Source organism: Artemia sp. Qi Xiang Cuo, chromosome 9 (assembly GCF_049724085.1).
Source record: "Artemia sp. Qi Xiang Cuo chromosome 9, ASM4972408v1, whole genome shotgun sequence".
NCBI classification, from domain to species: domain Eukaryota; kingdom Metazoa; phylum Arthropoda; class Branchiopoda; order Anostraca; family Artemiidae; genus Artemia; species Artemia sp. Qi Xiang Cuo.
Genome location: NC_142802.1, coordinates 50,251,153 through 50,267,453, shown reverse-complemented (window position 1 = coordinate 50,267,453; position 16,301 = coordinate 50,251,153). Strand labels below are relative to the sequence as shown.

General features: G+C 36.8%; 1 protein-coding gene across 1 annotated transcript in view; it reads right to left on the bottom strand.

The window, feature by feature from the left end:
* Positions 1 to 2,568: 2,568 nt before the first annotated feature.
* The window catches only part of LOC148948762 (solute carrier organic anion transporter family member 74D-like), a 101,191-nt gene continuing 87,458 nt past the window's right edge, over positions 2,569 to 16,301 (bottom strand). The window contains exons 9-12 of the mRNA XM_089094658.1: positions 13,933 to 14,141; positions 12,473 to 12,576; positions 5,895 to 5,996; positions 2,569 to 2,762 (exon numbers count right to left, since the gene is read on the bottom strand). Coding sequence (XP_088950784.1) covers positions 2,647 to 2,762; positions 5,895 to 5,996; positions 12,473 to 12,576; positions 13,933 to 14,141 — 531 coding nt within the window. The 3' untranslated portion in view covers positions 2,569 to 2,646. The remainder of the gene's footprint in view (positions 2,763 to 5,894; positions 5,997 to 12,472; positions 12,577 to 13,932; positions 14,142 to 16,301) is intronic.

The following is a 16,301-nucleotide window of genomic DNA, read 5'->3' as shown; positions in this document are numbered from 1 at the left end:
AGTCATTGCTTCCATTTTTTAGTTTTTGACCCTTTGAGACAATATTTTGGATTTGAGGTTTTATAAGTTTCATTTACCTCAATTTCTGCATAAATCATGTAAATTTTTGTCAATAACTAAATCACGGCATTTAATATATTTACATCATTATGGTAGTTGGTGTATATGGTAGTTGGTTCGTTCAGACATCTAATGTTCGCTCTATTTTCGATGTAAATACTTCGTTTCGGTATTTTATCACTAGTTTGCCCTTTTTTTTTACACTGGTCGAAGTAACCCCAATCAGGCACTTATGTACAAAAATATTTCGGGGGGGGGGGTAAATTACTGAAATGGAAAAGACATGCGAGTTAAAGGGAAATATAAACAAAGGTGAAAATAAATGGTGATGTTTTTGGAGAAATGACAAAAAAAAACATCTGGATGTCATTGTTCGCCTTATGACTGACCCTGTTTATGCTTTATCTTTCCCATAGCAAACAGTTCTCTTTAACGCTATAGTTTAAAGAGGGCTGGCAAAAGGTGAGGCTGTTTTGATGTGATTCATCAAAACCTTGTATACCTATTCTTGTTAACTAATCCAATAGTTTCACATTTAAGCTCTTCTAGAGATGAAGTTTACACAAGGAGATAGACACCGGCAGGGGGCAATTCCCCCCCCTCGGGGAAAGAAAAGTATAAAAATGTATAAACAAGGTCCTGGTAGCAATACAACCCCCACCCCCCAACACAGAGAAAAATTCTTGGCAGCACTCATGTACTTGGCATTGTCACATTTTAACTTAGTGTTCATTTTTACTGTGAGGATAATTGATGCTATAGTTTTATTTCAAATATCAAAAATAATCCCGAAATTCTTAAAAAGCAGCGCAATATGACTATTTGAAGAGGAGGTTTCCCTTTAACTATATTGTATGGAGGGAAAATTCTATGAACTTCCAGTGAAATATCATCTTTGAAACTTCATGCATTGCAAAATATTTATAAAAATATTCCATAGCCTGCTTCCTATAATATATGGGATTTGACATTATTCGTCTTTTTCCTTTGGAGTTATACGCTAATTTTTCTTCGCACAGATTAGTTTATAATTTAGATAATTCTCAATTTATGTTTTACCCGACTTTGGAAAAGAAACACTATTCTATAAACAGTTTATTTTCTAGGTATAAATTCATTAATTTCACCGGCCTTAAATACAACATAAATGCATAGGCCATTTAAAGTGCTTTGAGCGTATTGATCCCGGATGAGTTGCCCAGTAGCACGAATTATGTTGTGAAAAGGGTTCTCAACGACAAGAGCTAGCCCATCGCCATTGCTCTCATTAAACGTTGAAGCCTCATTTTAATTTCTGGTCTGAAAAACGTTGCATTACGAAATAATTTAGTAGTTTGTCCAAGGAGTTGAAATGGCTTACAATTGTAAGTGGCTTAAAATGCGATTTTCAAAATAAGGGCTTCACTAGTTCAGGGATAAAATAGGATTTACTCGTTAATAGTAAAGGCATATCTCAAACAGAAACTATCTGAGATTATTAACAAAATAAACTTATCTCAAGTAAGCGGAAAATAGCTTCAAAATGCTATTATCCCAAAAATCAAGTTTCATAATAATAGCCATATAATTGTTTAACTTGCTTTATACTGGTCGCACAAAGGTGTCGACACTAATTAACCCCATGCAGCTCAACCCTATATAATTCAACATTGTTCTTTTTTATATTTAGTTGTATACTTTATTTATTCTGCTAAAGAGTTCTTCATCAAAGAGTATGATTAAACTTAAAATGGTTAATTTTAGAGACAATATTTCTAAATATGACATTTGATAAATGCTATGCTTTGTATTATGATGGATTTAGTGCTAATATAAAAAGCTTCTTTTCAAGCTATCTTATATTTTTGTTCAAAGGGTAGTTGTCAAAAGTCGGGTTTGGAGGGGTTTGAACTAGTTTTTCAGTAGGATGGAGGGGGGATGAATTCATCAAAACAGCAAAAGACATGTTTCTAACAGGAAGTATAGAGGTGAACAAATTATGAGCTTTCAGGGTGGGTGGACCTTGGATTCATTTCCAGGGGGGAGTTGATTTGCAGCAGAGGTTGATTTATGGGGGTGATTCTGTGGGAATTTGAGTTGTGTGTATATGGATTCGTTTAAGTTTTAATTATGAAGGACTCTTCGTGCAAAGCTTAGGGGAAATGCGACTAGGTTTTTTAAGAAGTTTTTTTTTCAGGCTAGGTGGCATTTTTCTCGAAAGTTCCATCGATTCACATAACAATGAGACAAACCACAAATCATTCTTGCACGATTGGGATTCGCTCGACTTTGTTAGGTTAAAAATAAGATGAACAATAATTTCTTAAGTGGCATAATCAAGGGTAAGAAAATCTAGGGATTCTAGACATGGAGAGAATCAGTTAAAGTTACTGGCATAATATCAATAGCATGTAATTTGGGCCATTGTATAGCCAAGCGATTTCATAGTTTCACAAAAATGCCTGTAAAATACCGTTAGTTGAGAACTAGATCAACCTAAAACGGTTGTAAAATGTTAAATATAAAATGGTCGGATTTAAATATATTGAGGGATCTTATAAAACGTAATTTATTTATATAATAGCTGGTTTTAAGGCACTGGGGTTTTCAGTCATCGCCCGGGGGGTTTCCATTCTTCTTGTTTTCCTTTTCAGAGTACAAATCCAAGTCTTTTACAAACCAGCAAAGAACCAAATCACATAAAGTTCCCAGTAAAAATATACCTGAAATGATATAGATTGATTAGAATCAAGTTTTGCCGACTTCTTCTTGTTCCAATATAAGATTGAGCTAAATCACATTCCTCAATCACTACTATGACCACTAGTAGTAATAGCTCACTGCAGTATCAAGCCACCTGATGCCAGCACAGCTGCGCACGCTCCTATTCTACCCGAAGCTTTTCAAATCTTGAGGGCTAATATTTCCCTGATAAGATGTAATTTAGGCATATAAGAAAAAAAGGTCTTCTTTATTTGGAGGGGACCCTCTAAACTATCTATACAGCTGCAGTAAAAAAGAGGTTTGATCAATTTTGAGACTCAAGGTGAATGAAAGTACACTTCATTTTCCAATAGAAAAAATACTATTCTAGATGAAATTTTCAGTAAGGTTTAAATGTTTAATGGAAAGAAATTTAAAATTTAAAAGCTTTTGATTGCAAGTTATTCAAGGTAAGAACTTAATACAATCTACATATTTCCACTGCACTAGAAAAAATGGGACAAGTCCATTTTTGGAAGATTTTCAGGTAGGCAAATTCAGTGTGAAACTGGTTTTGCCAAATCAGAAAATTACAAAATAAAGACTGGGATATGCATATTTGGGCTTATTTATCTATGATGAGTGGACCTACCCAGGGGAGCGGACTTAAAAAGGTTACGGTGCTACCGAAGAAGCTACTGGAAAAACGCCATCCTTCTTCGGTAGTTGTTATATTTTGGGCAAAAATCGAATAATTACTTTAACAGTTAAACCAAATGTTAGATTTTGTAGATATAGCAGCTTTGCCGTTTTAAATTAATTTCGTCTTTAATGCTTATTTATAAACAACAAACTATACAAAGACTTACACATTTATTTTGCCATTAGAGCGCATATGGCTTGTGGCCATGTGCCATGGCAAGAAAAAAAGGACAATAAAACAAATTTACCAAATATACATGGGTGTGTGAAAGATTAATGCGTCAGCATAGGTAGGCCATGACGGTATTAAAAAAAGGAAATTTACCCCAACACAATGGCAAATAATCAACGTCCTTAAATTCCCTTTTCTCGTAGACCAATTAGACAAGTCTTCAATCTCGTCTTCTGTTGGCCACAAGGGCCATCTGATATCTTTTCGAGTGGGGTATATGGTATGTAACAAACAACAATATTTTATGATTTATTTGAACAGATCAGAAACAGGAAAAGTGGGAACAAGTATAAAATAATCATGATAGTAATTAGACGCGGATTGAAAATTGTGATACCATAGTTGGGATTGCAGGTTTTCCAAATGACTAACATTTAAATGATCGGCAAAAGATTGAGATAAAAAACAAATAAAAATGGAATAAATAACCAGTTTCTTCAAATGAAAGCAAAAGACGACATTCAAACTTAAAACGACAAAAAATTATCCTATATATGAGGAGACTACGACCCCTGAAGACCCAGTCTCTGGACTAAAGTTTGACTAGCCCTTTCCCAACAGTATTTTAAAGGTAAAAAAATATAGTCAATAACTGCAAGTGTTTTGTTAATTCATTACCTTTAGTAACTCTTGAAACTAAATGTGAATAAATAAGCCCTTGCATTCTCGAGGCAATGTTACAATTCTTTTTTATTTGCTAGCGGCTCTATCTCAGTTTCTAGGCTGTAATGAGAGAAATGCTGGGATGGCTAGGATACGTTCTGCAGATGAAGGATGACTGATAGCCAATGAATGTTCTTTTCGGTCAACCCTCTAGGGCCAAACGAAAAACAGGTTGTCCGTGAATTGGGTTGGAGGAGGTCGTAAGGAAAGATTTAAGGGAAAATAGAAATTCTTGGGAGGGTGTAAAGAGGGAGGCTTTGAACAGATTGAGATGATGGAGGAGTGTACGTAGCTGTGCTGGCCTCAGATGGGTTGGTGCTGCAGTGAGCTGTTAGTATTAGTAGTATATCGCTTTGCTCTTGTGCAAGTCTTTGAAGCACTGAGAAAAAATCGCAACTCATCGTAAAAAGTGATCCCTTGCATTTTTCGTGTTTCTGTATATAGGAGCTTGGAACTCGTACAGGGTCATTGAACATGCTGTATTTACTGGTTTTACTTTTCATCGAGATCACTCCTATTTACGAAGATTTTCCCCTCTTTTATAAAAAACTGAGCAAATTTTCTTATGTTATTAACTTCTGATCTGATGGATATTTATGAACTGCTCGAATTTCATCTATTTGGAAACGCCATAAAAAGGTGATCCTTTTGATACACATATATTTTTACCAAGATTTAGTTTCCAGAATTCTAGTTTTTTTTTTTACAAGGGTCGTTCTTTGTCTATAGTTCGTTACCATGGTTTGTGTGTCTGAATGATGTAAAAGCTGCATGGAGAGTTAAAGAAAATTGCTCAAAATTCATAGGGTTTATTTTGTATTATCTCCACTGATTTCAAATACGTCGAAAAATGTTTTGTCACATGAGAGGTAAATATATGTTTGATATAGTGCAAAAAACTTAAATTTTGTGACCAATATAAACCCAAATAACCATAATAATAACAAATCATCAATCAAATATATATCTGATTTCCGATTTCCCTAAGACTTTACGTTCTGTTTTTGATAAATTGGTATTAAAAAGCTACAATTAAACCACCGATTCATTTATTCAGTGACGAATTTCGATTTTAAAATGGACTTTTATCCTCTTTTGGGAAAAACCAAGCATGAATTCAATATCCTGGGCCACATGAATACTACAATGACTGCTTATATGTGTCTTATAGTGAGAGACAACCAGTTATTTCTCTAAGCTAAGATGATTATCAAGTCAATCACAAACAAGTAGTAACAAAAAGAAGGTATCCTTATACGATTGGACAAATGAAGAAATGTGAATCCAAATTTGAAGTTTGTTTCGGAAAGTTAATAAACAGTTTCGTTTGGCTTAATTTTATTATAGAGTTTAAAATGACAAAATAAAGTTATTTTCTTGATTGAAGTTGCTGACAAATTCATGTTGTTTTCTTTGATTTAGCTTAAACTATTAAGACGCCTTCTGCACATTGATCCTAGACGTACTATTTTATAACAGACTACAGACAGCATACGTTTTCGAAAAAAAAAATGTTTCATTTGAACCTAGTTTGAGACTAAAAGGCATTACTTACATCCTGTTAGTAAATGCAGCGTCTTTTGGAATCTATCTGGATCGTACATCCAACAGTTGCCCTTTTTAGAACAATCCTCTCTCCATAAGATGCAGGTTTTATCTGAACCATAAAAAAAGAAAGTTAATTATGAGAGCAACGATCATTTGAAGCTATTGGATACGTTCTTTGCTTATGCTTAGTAAAATCTTTCCAAAGCAAAGTGCAGTGCTTTACCTCTGTGTTCCACGAAACAACAAATTTGGCCCGACTCGGGCTAAAGGCCCGACTCGAAAAGTAACTGATATGATATTATACGTGTATGCAGTATTGCAAATTGTATGCAATATTAAATAGTTTCACATTAAATTCAGGGAGGTTAAAAGGGAGTGTCACTGGACTTTTTATGTGGAAGGGGGCTTTAAGCTTGGAAAATAGCGTTCTTAGGTCCAACTTTTTTGTGAGAGGTACTTCCGGTTAATATAAAGGGCCCTTAATTTCCTTAATTTGGAAGAATATATTTAGACTAAGCCTATACTATGAATTCTAAAAGTGTGATAGCTTCGCTTTTAATGCAGAAATGTTTCAGCGTAAAATAAAAGTTCGCCTGTGTTTGCTTACAAGCAGAGGGAGGGCTTTCTCCAAGAAAAACATACGTCTTCTGGCCTCCCCCCAAAAAATAGATATCAAGACCTAAAATTGATATTTTTGGCAATATAGACCCCCTTTCTTCCCAAAAAAATATAAATAGGTGCACTATTTTCAGGAGTGCTTTTATTTTTCAGCATTGTTATGGAAACACAAATCTTTACTTTAAAGAGTGCGGGCCAGCAGACCCCTTCAAGTGTAGGAAACAGATAGAAATTAAATAAAAACTGCAATTTTTTAAATGAAAGTACCGAGTGACATTACAAACAACCAATTTTTAATTTATAATAGAACTATACGAATCATGATATTGAATTATTGCAAGATCAATGCATATTTAAGCAACTAAAGTTAACATAATCAACAGCCCTAGAAGGATTGCTGTAGAGCACAATTGTGCTGTAGAGCACAATTGCCCTAGAAGAATTGTAGAGCACAATTTTTTTGCAGCCTATCATCATTCATAACTCAAAAATTGTCCACCATCCTAATCTATTCTTCGTTATAGCCCCAGACAGTGGGATTGACCTGCATTTTTTATTCAGCTTATTATTTGATATAAAGTCAATCAAACAGTTACCTAAAACTATCCTTAACTGATTTTTATGGCTATCTTATAGCACAACTTCCTCAGATTTTCAGAGCATCCACATGACAGTTGCCATTATCGGAACTTCTAGCATCGCAATCTTAGTTATAAGGGTTTTTCTCTACTCGTCCAAACTTTTCAACTGTGAAACAACACTATATATCTTGACTATCTATGCTACCTAGGTGAATGAAGATCAAATATCTCTGTAGCTAACATCACCCCGTTATTCTCTATTTAACATTAATTCTCAAACCTCTTAATGCAGTCTGAACTGTCAGAATCTCACAAAATTTATCCATTTCACCAAAAATTTTACTTAGAACACATGAATCATTTGCATAGTCTAAGCCTATGGATCTCATTACATAATCGTTTAACATCCAACTCAGCAGGACACAAAGTATGCTCTTTGTGAACTGCTGGATATTCACTCAGTAAGTTGATTTAGAGGCTTGGACATAGGGGAGACTGGGGTACCTCCGCACACGGGGCACCTCCAGACATCGAACCTGTTGGCTTTGCTATCTAGCGGAAAAATTGGAAAAAAATCACAAAGATGTGCCATTTTACTGTTCATCTTGGAGGCAAGATGGCACTTGCATCAAATAGCATAGCAGTGAGTCAGTCGGTAATAAGACTTTAAAGATACAGCTGCCAATTGTTTCGCGTGATGATAAAAGTGAAATAGAGAGGTAAGTTTTATAGATACATTTAATGTAATGTTCTAGGAACAAGCAAAACGAACCCAAATATGCTTCCTCTACATAAGATTGACGTAACTCTAGGTGTTCTTTGGTTATGACTCTTTTCTTCTGAAAGGCTCCTTAGGGGCACCTCCGGACAATTTTTTTGGGGCAGGTTTGGACACTGTCCGGAGGTACCCCGATGATTTGAGCAGCCATTGGTGTTTTTTTCTTTCATTTTTAAAAGGAAAGTAAGGATTGATGATATAATTAGATGTATGAAAGAAGCTGAAAAAATTGCGGTTCCCGAAGAGCGTATTCGTATTAAAACGCGAAAATCTATATGAGCTGCCGATCCTGAATTAAAGAATTATAAAAATAAGGCAAAACTTTGGTTGCGAATTTGGGTTGATTGTGGTAGACCTGCGTCGGGGTCTGTTGCGGATATAAAGCAGAAAACAAAGAATGAATATAAAAAGTACCTTAAATCCATTCGTTATAAGGGTATGGAATTTCCAACATCTAAGAATGATTGGTCTAAATTGATTAATTCTGAGAAGCTGGATAAAAGTGATCTTCATAAAAGTGATTCGATTTCTAGTTCAGCTTGGTATGATTATTATTCGTCAATTTTTTCCAAAATTAACTTTTTCGTGCAGTCACATTATTCTCGGTTACTTTCTAAAATTCTTCCGCCTTCGCTTCATCAGGGCCATATTATTCCAGTATCAGTAGCTGCTGTTGAAAGTGCAATTAAGCAACTGAAATCTTCATCCGTTGATATTGATGGTATTAGTGCAAATAATATAAATCCAAAGTGTGTTGTTCTTTTATTTCATTTGCAGTTGTTGTTCCAAATGTGTTTAACATCTTCGCTGGTTCCGGATAGCTTTCTTTGTGGAACTGTCACCTCAATATTAAAACGAGGAAAACTCCCTTCTCATTGTTCATCTTATCGCCCTATAACCACTGCGTGTAACTTGAGTAAAATCCTGGAATATATTTTACTTCCTCATTTAAATGAAAATATAAATTTCGGATCGAATCAATTTGGGTTTCAATCTGGTATTGGTTGTCAACATGCACACCGTGTTCTTTCTTCCGCCCTTAAGACTAGCCTGGCTGAGGGGTCGCCACTTTATATGTGCACTTTGGACCTTTCTAAAGCTTTTGACAGTGTAGTCCATAGTCAAGCTTTTTCTCCTTTTTTAATAATGGTGTAAATCTTTCAGTTATTTTTCTTCTTCGTTTTTGGTATGAGAATTCTTTCCTCCGAATTAATAAATCTGGACCTCCGTTTGTCCGTGTACGTCGGGGTGTGAAACAGGGAGGGGTTTTATCACCTAGTATATTCAAAATGTGTATTTCTGGTATATTAGATGAAATTAGATCAAAATATTTCATTGGACTTTCAGATGTTTCTTATCTTGCTTATGCGGATGATCTTCTACTTTTATGTAAAACTAAGCAAGGTCTCTCTTTTATGGTCTCAAAAGTTTCACGTTTATTTTCTAAAATTGGTCTTTCTCTTAATGTTGAGAAATGCGAGTTTCTAGTTTTTAATGGTCCGACTTCCTCTAATGTTCCCTTAGTTTGTCGCGGTTTTTCTATACCCTCTGTTTCCGCCTTTCGGTGGTTGGGTATTACTGTTACTAATTCAATTTCTAGCTTACGGCAGTGCACTGTTCGTGATGTTCAAAAGAAAATTCAAATGGGATATTCTAAGATTGTTGCCAATCGAGGGAAGTATAATAGACGTGCATTGGGTAGGCTATATTCTACATTCTGTGTTCATTCTGTCCTTTATCTTTCTGGTCTTTATCCCCTTCTTAAGAAAAAAGATGTTAAGCAGATCCGGTCTTTTTACTTCAGATATTGTAAATTTTTACTTTATCTCCCCCCCCTGGCATAGTAATGGTAAGATAACTCGTAAGTTTGAAGTCCCTGATATAACAGCAAAGTTGGCCGTGCTGCATGGAAGGCTGTCGGATTCAGCTTTTTGTCGTTTTTCGCCTCATCATCCTTTGGTCCGTCTGTTCGGTTAATTTCCTTGTAGTGTACTTTTTTTCCTTTTCGATTTTGTCTTTTTTTTTTTTTTACTTTTTTTAATACACAATTGTAATAACTTTTTATGACGCGGGTTAAAAATACATTATTATTATTATATCAACAAGTAATTGCTTAAAAAATGATTTTTAATTAAGGCAGCATTTTTCTTTCCAGAAATGGTGCGAAATTATATCCCTACTAAGTCCGAGCCAAACGAAGAAGCTATCAAACAAGGGCTAAAAGCCATACAAGATGGAGATTCGGTCAGAAAAGCGGCCAAGACCCATGGAATAGCTGCTTCAACATTATTTGATCGCTTGAAGAAGTCAAAATCAGCCAACGAGACTAGTGTGGATGAAGGAATAGCCAGATCAGCCAATTTGAAACGAGGAAAGTATTCCACCCGTCAGGTTTTCACTGACGATCAAGAGGAAAAACTTAAGACTTACCTTCTTTGTTCCTGCGAACTTCACTATGGTTTGACTTTAGCACAAACTCAGAAGCTGGCATATCAATATGCAGTGAAGATGAGGATCTCTTATCCCAAGAACTGGGATGAAAAGTGTGCCGCCACATATGACTGGTCATATGGATTTATGAAGCGTCATCCAGAGCTGAGTCTTCGGAAACCTGAGAACACCAGCCTGGCCAGGGCTTCAGGATTCAATCCCTTCAATGTAAACTCGTTCATGAATAATCTTGAAGCTTTATACAATCGGCACCGCTTCACACCTGAACGAGTGTACAACCTAGACGAAACCGGAGTAACAACTGTCATGGATAGCCCTAAAGTCATAGCGAAATCTGGTATAAAGCAAGTGGGCAAGGCCGTTGCTGCTGAGCGGGGGAGTTAGTTACAGTGTGTTGCATCGTTAATGCCATCGGGAACACCGTCCCCCCAGCGTTTGTGTTCCCACGCGTGCACTTCAGAGAACACATGCTCCATGGAGCACCACCTGGTAGCCTTGGGTTAGCTTTCCAGTCTGGTTGGATGACTGGACCGAACTTCTTAGAAGTTATGAAGCACTTCGTCAAGCACACTCGATGCGACAAGGAGAATCCGGTGTTGCTCATCCTCGATAACCATGAAAGCCATATTTATTTGGAGGCAGTTCTATATGCAAAAGAGAATGGAGTAGTGCTTCTCACATTTCCGCCACACTGCAGCCACAAAATGCAGCCCTTAGATATATCTGTCTATGGCCCGTTCAAGGCGTATCTGAGGGCTAAGTTCGGCGAGTGGCAAACAAACCATCCACACGAAAGATTTCAAATAACTCACACCGCAAACCTAGTTGGTCAAGCTTATCCCCTAGCGTTTACTCCGAACAACATCACATCGGGCTTTTCAAAACCAGGAATATGGCCATTCTCAAGATCAGCGTTCACTGATGCAGACTTCATCGCCGCTAAGGTCTCAGACAGACCAAACACCGCTGGAGAAGTAACTGATAGGGTAGAGTCTAGGAATACTTTGGAAGCAGTTGCTGACCCTGTCCTGAATTCCTCGGCCTTAGAGCAACCACCCGGGCCCAAACCTGATGTCAATCCAGAAGACATTTTTCCATTCCCGAAGGCTAAACCAAGAAAGCTAACTGTGAATAGGGCTCGAGTTGGCAAAACGAGAATTTTAACGGATACGCCAGAGAAAGAAGATCTGGAGAAAAGAGCACAAGCAAAGTCAGCAAAGAAGACTGGTAGGAAAAGAGTAAAACTGGCAAAGAGCAAGGAGCAAGAGTTGTCAACGATAAGAGAACCTTCCTCCCCTTCGGAAATCTCTTTCCATGACTCTTCAGATGAAAGCCTCCATGCAGGGTCAGACTGTGAAATACTTGAAACTGAAAGTGAAGTTTCATTCATTCCAGAAGAGATCAAGGTTGACGAATTTGTGCTAGTGAGGTTTCAGCTTAAGAAAGATTTTGTTCTTTATGCAGCAAAGATCTTGGAGACTGATATTATGAACAGGGAGTTTCAGGTTTCTTTTCTACGGAGAAAGAAAGACTCTGATCGATTTCACTTTCCTGATATTGAAGACAAGGCATCGGTGTCGTTTGAAGATGTCGTGAAAAAGCTGGAGGTGACTCGACACGGTGGAACTGCTCGGGTCCAAGCTACTTATGTTTTTGCAGGTCTTTGGTTAGATCATATCCGCTGAGTGATTTAAGTTTGATAACTATGAACCTTTTTTCTTTTCTATTTACTTTTGTATCCTATATCTGAAGAATACAGTATCTGAAAGCATGTCCGGAGCTACCCCCACACCTGTGCAAAGCTGCCCCTATATAGGGGCAGTTTCGGACATTTTGTGGACCCAGGGAAAACGTCAACTACTTAGCAGCGCTTGCATATTTTCGCTTTAACTCTGTCCAGGCTCTGTCCAAGTGGCTAAGCTATGCTGGTGCCAAATAAGAAGTCCCGATAGCGCGCACAAGCCGAAGCAGGTAACTTTGATTAAAAAGTGCACGGAGGTGCCCCAGTCTCCCCTACTTACATAATTCTTAATTCATAATTTTTACACATGATTCAAGCTTGTTTTGACAAGAAAAAAAAGAAAAGAGCGACTTCAATTAAAACCACTTAAATGATTTGATTAATGGAAACGAGTAAAGTTGTAGAAATGTATTTACCAATCAAGGCTCCATAGATAATTGGTCCAGGAATAAAACCGAAAAGGCTAGTCAGGAAATTTCCCATTCCAAGAGCGACTGATTTATCTTCTTTCTTAACACATCTAAAAAAAAGGAACGAATTCAAGTTTAACTGTAGTAGTTGACTGAGAAAAGTATAAATATATTGTTTTAAATGTAAAAAGTCCTCATTGAGACTGAACTTTTTCAAAGTTTGAGCGTTCATACCTTTTAGTTGAAGACGGAGAAACTGAGAGAGGAAGGGGGAGAGATAGAGAAAGAGAGAATAGATACATGCAAAAGAAAGTTAACCGTAACTAATTATTTTTTAGCGCCAGCCTGCGCCTGCAATCCAGCCTGCAATTAAGTCCAGCCTGCAATTTAAGCATAGGAAAAATAAAATTTGAATATAGCTAACTTCTAGATAACCTAAGCCACTTAACGTTGGGATAATTATGGGTAAAGTACAGTAGAAAGGCCTAAAAAGTTTTCTCTTGAAAGATATCGAGGAAATTTAGTCACATTTGCCTTTCCCAAATTAACCCCGATAATCAAACAACATTGATAACAACTGGTTATTTGTAAGTATTTATTTTTACTTGCTTAATTGCTTGAGACAAGGGATAGGTTGTCCAGCCCAACTCGGCCCCGACAATTGTCAACGTTCCAGTTGGGGAACTTTAATTCAGTAGATCTTTGATCATCTCCCATTAGATCTAATAATGCTCTCACTGTTATTTAAAGTCTTCAACCTCCTCTAGGTTATCACCACAAATTTTGAGAGGTGGGGCAGCTACTTGCAATCTACCAAAACTCAAGAAAGGCATATCGTTGTAAAGTATAAGCAATGGAGATTTTGAAAATTTCTGATTTCTTTAGAAATATTAATGTCATCTAATTTCAGCTGTCCCTACGTAAATGCCCCCCGTGAACTACCTGCGAGGAACCGCTAAAAATCCCCAAGAAAATAGTCAATAATTTATTGGTAATTGTTGATGAAAATGCCAAAAAAAGGATAGCCCGAATGTAACAGATAAATCCCCACTTTATCCTCATTTATTCCTATTCAAGCGAAGCAGTAGGCTATATTTAATATTAATTCTCAAAATTTCAGTTTTTTGTTATAAATACCATATTTCTACCTACAATAGTCCTATTTTGCAATGGTATACTACACGAATGATATATTACCAAAGACTTTATGTTACTAGACACCAAACTATGCTGTTTCAACAATTTTTCTTTACCTATTTCTGCAACACCTTGCCTTCCAAGGTAAATTTAACTTGCTTCGGTTTCCTAATGTCCTTTCACTGGCATCTGGAGTCTACAAATATAGAGTATTGCTCTTTGCCTTCCAAAATAATAAAGTTCACAATGCAAAATAGTTACATCACAAGAACTTAGTTTTACCATTAAAAAAGAGAAAACAAAAGATGTTAGTCTGCAATAAAACTTACCTAAAAACAACTAAAATATTTCCAATATAAGTTGTACTATTAAGGAACTTAAGAATTGCAGATGCCACAATATAAATGAGAAACAGCGAATAGCAGTCATTGACACAATATCCTTCAGTCATGAACCCATAGCCATTTGAATCCGCACTCGTGACATCTGAAGTAACTAAATTACCAATTTTGGCACCACAAGTACAGTCAGAGAATCTCTAGAAAATGGAAAATGAATTCAATGCCAGTATTTAATTACTAAATACATAATTACATATATTTTACCAACGAAAAGATCATTTAAGAAAACATGACTTAGAACAATCTTACAATCAGTGTTTGTCTTGGAAATTGAAGTATGTTATTACTGTCTCGTGTTTTGGTGTCATTTAGTGTGTTTATGTTCTTTGCGTTTCAATATGATTTAACAGGCAATGTCCAAATTCCAAGATGTTTTTTACTGACACGGATTTTAAAAATCCATCCCTTGACAAACAAGTCCCCTCAACGCAAATAACAACAAACCAACGCGCATATGATTATTATGACTTTAAGCAATTTTAAAATCAGCAACTGAAGTGTCATTAGTCACAATTAGGATTTTTTTTTCTAACGTCAATTGTAGGCAATAACTGTGCAATTCAATCAATCAATCAATTTATTCAATCAATAAACTTAACAAAAAACGATTCAATATAAACTCCCCCGTAAGGCTCTATGGCCAGGAAAAAAACAGGGGAAATTGTTAAACAATTTTATTCAAAGCTAGGCCTTATTAGCATTTAATTATAAAGTTAAATAAACGCTAAGCACCTTTCAGCCTTGGTATCTCTTTCCATAAAAAGAAACACCTTGAGTGTTGAAATAACAAAGACCTCTAAAGAAAGCTCAATTACTTACGTCTTAGCCATCCCCTGGAACATTTTGGGAGCACAACTCCTGCCAACTCATGCGCAAGGTTTTCTATAATGCTCAATTTGGTTCGGTGCGTGATAACTAGACAAGGTTTTCGAAGTTCTCAGTCCAACATCAAGGGCGGATCCAGGATTTTTTTTAGGGGAGGGGGCAAAATAGGTTGATCCGATAAACTTGCGTTAGGAGCAAGTTTAATTAACGCAATCTTGCGTGAATTAAGTAAATTACATTACTTCAGACTATGTTAGGGGGTGCGCGCCCCCTCACCCCCCCCTCTGGATCCGCCACTGTCCAACATTTTCGTGGCCTGCCTAGTGCACGAGTGCTAGAAGTTCTGATTTCCTTTGATGTTTAGTGTCCATGTTTCGCATCCATACATGGTTACGGGGATGACCAGGCAAGGAAATATTTAAGTTTTTTTTTATAGATAGTTGTTTTTCCTGAGATTGGCTATTTTTTGGAAGATAGAGCTAGCAATTGCAAGTGGCTCCACATCAAGGCTATGACAGTTATTAAAAAAGTGTAAATTACCTATGTACAGAAAGTGGTGCACAACTTTCGTCTACCTATGGTGATCACAGAGGGGGGGGGTATATAGTCCATTTCTTGTAATCATCATACCTATGGTCTTGCGGATATTGATCTTCATCCTGAAGGGCTTGATGGTGTCGTAAAGTTTATCAGCTTGTGTCTGCAGTTCCTGCAATGAAATAGCTAGTATATCTTCGAGTACATCTCGTATATCATCCGTATAGGTCAGATTGTACATCATCGGCCGCTTGTTTTAGTGCCATATGATGCCAGCATCATTGACACAACGGCATTCAGAAAGAGGTTGAAGGGCTATTATGATAAGATGCAACTCTGGAATACACCTGATGAAGTCGTGAACTCTTCTGACAGGTCATCAGCGGTTAATGCTTGGCCTCAGAACTGGTCACACAGACTCTTGATAAATATGGACTGTTTCATCAAGAATTTCTAAGTGAAGAAGGATACACCAGAGTCCTTTGCGTCACATAAAGTCTAATACCTGTCCGAACTCAACGAATAATTGTCTTCAATAATGTTTTGCTTATTATGTGATTTTTCAATAAAACCTTCTCTCTCTCTCAAATAGCATGGGAATTTTTTAGTTGAATTCACTATACCCTTCCTTGAGTTGTCAAATGACGAAGATCTAGTCATGTGTTGATCTGCCAGAGCAAAAGTCAGCCTTACAGTCTAATGGCGGAGCTAATTGGAAAGTACTTTCCGCTTTCCTGTTTTGATCCCTTTTCGTGAATAAAGACAATGGCAGCATTGCACCATTGAAATGGTAAATGGCCGGTTTCCCGCACGGCAGATGTAATGGTATAGAACAGATCAGTCAAATCTTCTGATCTGACGCAATAAGTTCAGCCGCCCCTAATTTGGGGACTGGGGTTAATTCTTGCTTGAGGGGCTTGATTGCTGATTGAGTT